Source organism: Lycium ferocissimum, chromosome 2, assembly GCF_029784015.1.
Source record: "Lycium ferocissimum isolate CSIRO_LF1 chromosome 2, AGI_CSIRO_Lferr_CH_V1, whole genome shotgun sequence".
Lineage (NCBI taxonomy): Eukaryota > Viridiplantae > Streptophyta > Magnoliopsida > Solanales > Solanaceae > Lycium > Lycium ferocissimum.
In genome coordinates this window covers 71,078,927-71,088,424 of record NC_081343.1, presented here as the reverse complement: position 1 = coordinate 71,088,424, position 9,498 = coordinate 71,078,927, and the positions used below count along the sequence as shown (strand labels likewise).

Here is a 9,498-nt window from a genome sequence, read left to right as displayed (position 1 = left end):
AAAAATCTTCTATAAATTAAACTGGTCACTAAGGTAGTTCAAATAGACCAAACGATTTGGATGGATTATTTCGATTTGCATTTACATTTTCATATCAATATATCGCACCTAAGGGTATCAAGTGGGCCGGGCCATGCCATTTAAACGTGGGCCACAGGGGGCCGGGTCGGGGCCGGGCCGGGCTTGGAGAGGGAAAAGGGGTGTCGAAATTACGGCCTGCCGGATGGGGGCTACACCTCGGGCTAACCGGGCGGGGTTATAGTTAGTGGGCCGGGCTTTTTTTTTTTTTTTTTTTTTAAAGTTCTAATACAAAAATAGACATTTACATTTACTAATAATAATAAAATTAACATTTACATCTAATGATAAAATTGCTAAATTAAAAAAAGTTTAGTCGTCGTCAAATTCAAAAAAGCTAGCCGTTGTAAAGTTAAAAAACTAGTCGTTCTTAATTTTTTATTTGAACCCACTAAATTTATGAATAACTTCACTTTCGTATATTTTTAACTATAAATACCTCTCCATTCTTCTTCATTTCCGCAATTCTTGTGATTCTGTTTTATCTAAATTTGTTATTCAACTAGTGTACATTACTTCACCTCCACCTTCTCATCGAGGTTCGAAGATCGACGAGTGCGTGTGGATGCGTTTTGAGCGAGTAAATGAGAACGTATTAAATGTCAACATTGTGGTGACATATATCTCCACAAGTCGAAGCGTCGGGTATTAGCTTTATTAGGGGGGGGTGGGGTGGAGGGGGGTAGGTGTGTTGCGTAGACAACGTGAAAAGGCATGAAATTGAAGTAAATGATTTATCAAAGGTATATTTGTTGAGATAAGTCTTATCACGATCTATATATACTATATACCGAAATGTATCAAAGGTATATTTGTTGAGAAAACAAGATTATACATTTAAAATACGATTTTAAAGAAAACTAAAGTGCTCCATAGAAAGAGACTCTAATTTATTGGATATAATGTTTTTAAAATATTTATTATTAGTAATAATGTAGTACTTATCTTTTTTTTTTAATTTGAAGTGGTAGGGCGGGGCCTGCGGGCGTTGGTCTGCGGTGGGCCGTCAATCGGGGCGGGGGGCGTGGTCATGTCCGCCTTGTCCGGCCAGCCCTAATAAAACGCAAATTTACCCGCTTCACACCTCTTAGTGGGTTCGGGCCGGGCCGGTGGGCTGTTCTGCAGTGGATTCGTACTTGGCCACTGGATGACACCCTTAATCGCACCCAACTCAAATCAAATTTACGAAATCGAATGTTAAACTATGGATCGAAACTGGCACACGTGGCTGTTAATTAAGTGTCTCACAATATAAGGAATTAGTTATTTGTCTTATATGATCTTAAATAATTCTAACTAATTTTTGGAGTTGAATTCAGTCCGTTATCCCTTGCTCACTGACTGGCACACCCCATTTGCTACTGTGACATTCAAGCAAAAGTTCACGGATAGCCTGTTTATCGGTGGCGGATTCAGGATTTTCACTCAGGGGGTTCGAAAAAATAACAAAAGCTAAATATAAAAAATAATATTGTTAATGGGAATCGACGCAAGATTGATAACATTTTGAACCTTTCGCATTTATTCGTGTGTGTTCAAAAGTTAATATATATACATAAACACAGAAATCTACCCTATTGCATTTATTCGGGGTGTTCACCCGAAAAAGTTAATATATGTACCAGTGCCATTTACGATATAGTCACTTTTGGAAAATATACCACTATATGCCCCACGGACCGAAGTTCAGATCTGAACTCCTGTAATTTTTTACACGAGGTTATTCCGGGTCCCAGAAACACTCTCGAGAGATGCTCTAAATAATACCAAACTAGATGGTATAAGATGGTTATCCTAGACTAAGTTCTGCCATTTACGATATAGTCACTTTTGGAAACACAAGATATAAATTTTATCCTAAGTTTTATCTCAAAATATTCCAACTTATCCCGTATACCAAATGACCTAAAGGTTTTGTATTCTTTTTTAAAAAAAAATTGAGTTGGGACTCAACTTCAGTCCTGCGACTGAAGATTAGTGGTTACACTTGGAAGTTGGAAAGGTATTAAAAAGTGGCTGCGTCTTAAATGACGCTAATTTTCTAGGCTGCTGGGCTACTACAAAGGGATATGTACAGCTGGGAGCAGGGATGACCCATTTGGATATGGCCGAATACGATGCAGTTTTTTTGCACGGATTGACGGCTCTTTAATTTTTACCCTTCGCTTAAAAAAATATTTAAAATTCGAATATTCGCTCAAAAAAAAAAAAACAATCGCTAAAAGGCTTAAAGCTCGACCTTTGCCTGAATAGGCTTAATTTTGCTACCAAATTCTTTCGTGTGAATTTCTTTTTGACTGAATCGGAATTCGGACCCAAAATCTTAGAATATTTTAGGCAAAATCCAAAATTAAAGGCCAGCAATTTGAGGGCCAAAAATTAAAGATCACCCCTCGGCCAATCGTGCAAATTGCCAATAGCATGAAGCCCAACCACATAAACAAAATACATTTCCCTACTCTTCTACATGAAAACAATTCCGTCCACCAACGGCATCTTGCGTACTGATCCGTCTTTTTATTTCTTTTTATTTTTACGACCCAGAAATTCATCTCGGGTCAATCCTTACCTTTGAAATAGAAGATAGTGTGAGCCCCTCTAACCCTTTCCAACTTAAGTACATGCCGTTTTGTCTCAATTTATGTGAAGGTGTATGATTGAGCACGAAATTTAAGAATTTTTTTTAAAACTTGTGATCTAAATCAATGGCCATCTTATTAAGGATAAATTAGGTAATTACTAAATATAGTAAGGTGTCGTTCTTTCTTCTTCGAACTGACTAAAAAGAAAAGCGTCTCATCAGACGGAGAGAGTACCATATTGATTTTTCATGACCCAGGGCTCAAACATGTGACCTAGGTCACAAATTCCTCAAACTTTACCACGTTAAAGAACTGCACCTTTGACATGAACTTTATGTCATATTGCAGCAACGTAACTATGAATATGTTTCATTAATTACATTTATTCTCAATAATGAATCTCTAGTAGTCTAGTAATTGGATTTTTGGCTAATCCTATATGTTGTCCCTTGTCAAGTTGATACTCCCTTCATTCCATAATAAGTGATGTTTTAGGCTTTTTATTTTGTTTCAAAATAAGTGGTGTTTTAGAATTTCAAGAAGAAATTGATCTTATTCTTCCAAACTATCCTTATTTATAATCAAGAATCATTAAGTAACTTTTTTTTTTCTACGCATTAATTAGGGATAAGTTAGTGTTATCAATTTTTAGGAGTGAACAATTTCTTAAGGGGATGTATAAACTAAAAATACAACTTATTATATGAAACGGAGGAGCAAAATGGTGTTGGGAAGAAACAAACAATAACCAAATTGCACGACGAGGTAACAGCGGAAGAAATACCAAGTCAAAAACTTCTCACACTATTTGAACCAAGAGAAGACAATATAAACTAGCACAAATGGAAATCCGGGCAGCAATTATACCAACGACAAAATATCAAAGCAAACAAAATAAATCGATTACGAAGAGCACAGAATTTACGTGATAAAACCCCTTCCAAGGTGAAGAGGAAACATCACGGGTCCAAAAGCTCCACTATATCAAATGAGAGAGTTACAAAGTTCTCCAAAATGGCTACAATATGAATGCCAAATGCGGAGCAACAAGAACAACCATCAAACAAGAGAAAATAGGAAGAAAGTCACCCAAAAACGCGACTCTTTGTTCACCAATGAAAATCTGGAGCTACGGGTCTCCAAATCCACCTCTATCAGTTCCCAATCAAAGATTAAGATGAAAGGAAGATGCTGTCCAAAAATCAACTCAATCGGACAAGAAACGAAGCGGGAATCGACAAAACAAGTTGGCTGCACAAGCTGATTTTTAAGAAGAAAAATCTGCACTTTCTCTCTCTATTTTTGGTTGAAAGGCTGCTCACTCTCTCTCTATTACTTGCCCCCAAATCAGACCTAATAGGTCTTTTAATGTATGGGCTGAAAAATATATGTGGGCTGGACCAAGTCGGGTATTTATTTATCCACATAGGAAGGGAAAAAGCCCAAAACCCAACAATTCTCCCCCTCCCGACTATGTGGAGGAGACCGCCATCCCGGCGATCATGCAACACTCTTCAAACTTCCCACTTGGCAAAGCTTTAGTCATCATGTCTGAACCATTAACACACTACAAGAAAAATGACCTTTAGCGAAAGGAAATCCAGTCGTTAAAAGTCCAAATCCAGTCGCTAAAAGTCTATAACGACGGGAAAAAATCCGGTCATCACCGGTCATTAAAAGCCTCGACGTTAAAAGTTAACGACCGGATTTCAATCCGTCGTTAAAGATCCTTTAGTGACAACAAAAATTCCGGTCGTCATATTTTCTTTCGACGACGGGTTTTCCTTAAGCTAATTGCCCGTTAATTATTTGTTAATCCCGTCGTTGAAGATCCAGTCATTAGATATAGGAACCAAATGCTAACTCATATTTTCAGATGCATTCAGCCATTCGGATATAATATATCCAAAAATTTGTAAAATAATCAATTTCTATATAAAATTGATAGTTAATTACAAAAGAAATAAAGCATCCCAATCTGTCAGTTCCTAACTCTATTGTAGCATGTACAAATGTAAACTTCAAACAATCCCCTAACAAGAACAAGCATACTGGACATGATTGTTCCACTAACTTCAATTTCTTCCGTTTTAGCAGCAAGTGACAAACAAGCTACATCCAGTCACTTCATCTTCCATGCTTTGCCCTTCTGTGAAAACAAGAACAAATGTTATCAATGTGAGTGAATGAAAGTAAAAGCAGAGTAGTAAAAAAATATCAAAAGAACTTAAAAGTAATTCATACACCAAAATGAATTGATAAAAAGTAATTGAACCACACATTGGCCCAAAGTTGAAATATGAATTAACTTGCAAATGGCAATCCACAGACAGGCCTAATCATAATATATACTCAAAAATTAATCAGTAGGGAAGAGAAACTTATATATAGTCACAAAACCACATCGCAAAACTCCAAGAGCATACATAGAGGGAGTCTGCTTATAAAATAAGAAAACAAACACATAATACGGTAGGTAAACAAAAGGACATGAGGCAAGTCTTTCGAATTTAGACAAAGCTAGACAGAATTTAGTTTAACCATTAGAAATTGTATAGGGAATTGTAACTAAGTAAAAGTTTAAGAATGAGATATAGAGACAGAAAATCTCAAACAAGTCTCTAAGAAGTTCAAAAATTCACAAACTGATAGTAAATTGATTTTGTACTCCACTAACTTTCTCAAGGTATGACAAATCATTATCATCTTAATCTATGCAATTAGATAGGTGTAAAACTAATGTTAGAAACCAAATTGTATATTTACAAACAAAAAAGAAAAAGGTTCCAAAGTTACCTTCTTTTAAAAAGGATGTCGTTGGGGAAGTCTATGACTTTCACTGGGCACCTATTGGAGGCCCCTATTAGGGATATTCACGCTTGTCTACTCTCATATAGTGCTACGGATTTGGGTCAGCTCATATACCTCTTTATTCAGCTCAGAATTTGCCTTCATATCAATATCACGTGATATGATTATTTAGGATACGACGGATCATCTGGTAAGCCATCTATGTCCAATGAAGATTATGACATAGAAGCTATCTATAATCATAAATAACCGTCACTCTAAACCCAAAGCTAAGCCAACTAATAAAAGGTTTTGGAGATCACAAAGATAGAATCCGAGATAGAATCCAGAAATAACAAACACACAGGTGAAAACAAAATAAATTGTGACTTCTCTATGATTTTGTCAGTTTCAATTGCAATTAAATGTCATTGGAAAAGCAGCACCTCCACATGACAGACAATCGATTAAAACGTACATATCCAAGAGCATAAATAGGACTTTATGAAGAAGTGACTCACATAAGCGACGTCAAAACTTTTTTTTCTGCATCTTCAAAATTGTCAACATCATCAGCGTGGCACTTGAGTCATAGGCCGGGAAATACTGACTGTACCAAAAGAAATCAGCAAAGCATGACATACTAACCTGCTTTTTATTAGAACTAACCCTCAACTTCCACTCGATCCCTTCCTTGGTTAGAGACGGTTGTTTATTCGTACTCTGGCTAGAATTCTTACAGCAATTAGTCAACTGATGAACATTGCTCTCCAGCTCCCTAGACTGCATTTGTTCACCATTTTCATTCTGGACTTCCCTTGAAGGATGTGCATGAGTCTGATTATTTCTGGAATCACTGTTCCTACTGTTTTCAGAATTACAGCTTACTTGACGTACAATGTTTTCAAATATGGAGCTAAATCCTTCCCTGGTTGAGACAAAAGATCAACAACTCATGAATTAAATTGACAAACATTATCATTTTCCAACTAATTAAAGAGCTGATCAAGATTTGTTGCATGTAAGAAACAGTCCCTTATTAGGACTAGGAACTGAATGTCACTAATGACCACAGAAAATATCTCATACAGAGATGTAACTAAGCATGAAGCATGTGGTTTTAAGTGAAACAGAACAAACAGAATGCTTATTTCAGCGAGGCTAATTTCCTCTAAGTCTGTAGTATTTTCCAGATCATCTAATTAAATAAGTACAAAAGTTGAACAAGGCAACTATACAAGCATCAGCACGCGCACTAGCAACAACACCAACAATACCAATAATAATCATAATTATTATAACTAAACATCAGTATAATCAGGACAACATTTAGTCTTACATGCATGCTAAGACCATAAAACATTTTAGAGTTTCCGTAAAGTTAGTTTGGCGGGAGTCTGGTGGAAGGCTAGAAACTACTTTTTCTTTTACGACGCTGGTGTCCGGGCCAACTTGCCCGTGAAGGCTAGAAGCTACTTATCTTTTATTTTATTTTAGTTTTTAGAAACTCCTTTTTAATATTAATATATTTACTCAATTCACGACAAGTAAACCCATATCAAGTCATCTCAGATGTTTTTAATGTGTGAAAGAGAACATTTGAATCCTTCCATCAATTAATTATACGTTATTGCTACACACAAGAGAAAAGGAGGAAAAATCATTTTACACTGAGACAACTGCTCCAATCTCACTACTTGCTTCATCCCAACTTGATGTCCAGATTGATCTTGTGACAGAAGTTTCTTGAACAGAAGAAGTGACAAAAGAACATTATTAGCCACATTTTCAGGAAAATGGACATTTACTAGAGTAGTTTTCTTTTCCTTTTTTATCTTTTTTTTTTTTTTAAAAAAAAAAAAAACTATATTGACTAAATTGATCAATTAAGTTTTATGGCCTACCAAAATCAATTCGCTTCCTGGTGTCAGATAATTATTAAAAACTGGAAAATTAGAAAACCACCGATACCAATTTGGTAGCATTTTTTGAAGAGAACTCCCAAAGTGATGCTTCAAAGCAACAATTTTCATTTTATATCCTTTACTACTAATTTTGACTAACACAATGGCACCAACTAGTTATCAATTTAAAGGACTGAGAATTCTCCAGGAATTACTTTGATCTCAAATGGACAAGAAACTTAGGAATCTGGTTCTTCATTTCCCGAGAATCTGAAATGATCATGTGAGTTTGAGTATTTGACTAAAGATGTCACAATGCTTAAACTGTGGGAAGCTGCATTTCATCACCACCACATTGCTGAAAGCTCAGTAGCCTAACAGAAGAGGAAGAAAACAAACACCGATTGTGGAAATAAGGAGATGATCTGAGTGCACACTCAGTCAAGTCTAGAGTCAACTCGATAAGCCAATAGTAAAAATTTATGCATTATAAATTTTTTTACAGATGTAATAACCAAAGTAAATCATTGCATCAGAAAGAGAAAGGATTGTACCAGCTCCAATGGCATATACATTCTTGAGACCACCCATGACTCATGAGTTACCAGGTCACCATTGTCCCATATAATTAAATTTGGCTGCCTCAAAAATCTTCCAAGTGCTTTCCACCATTTCTCAGGTCCACATATCAAAGCATTCGCGTATTCTCGATTGTAAATATGTGCAATATTAAGTACACAAAGATACAAGATGTTTTCAATTGAAACTCCAACTGCAAATAATAGGTGTCACATGAGCAAAAAGTAACACTAATGAAGAACTTACCAAACATAAATACTCCGAGGAAAAAAAAAAAAGAACAGACAAAAAAAAAAAGAAATAAGAAATAAGTGGATGAATTCATGAATGGTTAAAAAAAGAGCAATTAGTTCATTTTGGACTGGATTCTATACCAGTTGAGTGTTGCCATGTATGATTTTTGAGGTTCCATTTCAACCATATATGTCAAAGCCTTGTCGCTTTCGCTATCAACAATACAGAACAGGTGAAGAACCAGAGTCACTTGATCAGGTTGCTAATAATATTTGCATGTAAGAGAAAAATTAATATATTTCAACATTTAATCTAACTGGATATTAACAAAACAAGACGGCACAATCATTGGGGGAAAAAATGGAAAAATGTGCATACAAGTACATACATGTAATATAAAAAGCAGTTAGAGCAGAATTTAAACCTTCAAAGATCTTCCATTAGGATCTTGTATATACCCCATACAGATTTTGACTCAGGAATAACTATATCTAGAAGAAGGAAATCTCTCACTGCTCTGTAGCTAGTTAGGATGAAATAAAGGCATGAAACCATGCTTATTTTCATAAATCTGTATGTAGTGAAACCTCAATCAATCAGTTAAGAAGAGTTAAGTATAACCAAACCAATAAAGGTAAAAAACTCTTTTTTTAGTAACTGAGAAATCTTAGAGGGCCAGCGAGTGCACGGTTCAAAAACTCGGTAATAATGGTCCTGCCCCTCTACCCTTCTCCACTTAAATATCAGCTTGTATCTGTGACAGAGTTCGAACACGTGACATGCGCCAAACCACACATCACTTGTTGCACTCTTACCACTAGACTAAAGATCTGGAGGCATAAAAGTCAAGTACTCTTAACAACAAAATTTATATTAAGCAATAATTATTAAGTATCAGTTCTTTTTTTCTTAAAGGTGTTGCTGAAAGGCGAACTGCTCATAATGCTTGCAGTACATAGCAAAGTCACAAATTCTTGCTTTGTAAGCCCAAATTAAAAAACCCTAATTATGATAATTGAAACCAGTAATGCCGCAAATTCATAAGCACCAACATCAACATCCATATTTCCAAGTGTAATCATAACCCTATTAATTTGAACAAAAATTAACATATAAAAGGGTAAAATTTCGAATCTTACCTTGAGAAGAAAATCTAAGATGACCAATTGATGCCGACAGAGGTGACAAACGGTTCTTTTATCTCCCAGAACGTACTTTTTATAGCAGTTGCGGGTGAACGGTGTTGGTGACGAGCAGACCGGTTGTTTCTTCTCCCAGAACGGTTCTTTTATTCTTGTGTGTGTTTTGATGAGTTTTGATCGACGACATTT

The 9,498-nt window shown here is 35.8% G+C and overlaps 1 protein-coding gene across 8 annotated transcripts; it reads right to left on the bottom strand.

Annotated features, from left to right (window-relative positions):
* Positions 1-4,639: 4,639 nt before the first annotated feature.
* On the bottom strand, positions 4,640-9,498 carry LOC132047309 (uncharacterized). Of its 8 annotated transcripts, XR_009412825.1 has the most exons (7): positions 9,307-9,498; positions 8,308-8,379; positions 7,909-8,126; positions 6,091-6,378; positions 5,972-6,002; positions 5,457-5,700; positions 4,640-4,809 (listed from the first exon to the last, which is right to left on the bottom strand). XR_009412825.1 is itself a non-coding variant. In XM_059438321.1 (5 exons), exons 2-5 carry the CDS (start codon positions 8,352-8,354, stop codon positions 4,783-4,785), a joined length of 393 nt encoding a protein of 130 aa, XP_059294304.1. In that variant the 5' UTR covers positions 8,355-8,379; positions 9,307-9,498; the 3' UTR covers positions 4,640-4,782. The 8 variants fall into 8 exon arrangements, 2 of the variants coding, with proteins under 2 accessions (XP_059294304.1, XP_059294305.1); XR_009412823.1 differs by having other exon boundaries at positions 7,909-8,379; XR_009412824.1 differs by having other exon boundaries at positions 5,457-5,609; positions 7,909-8,379.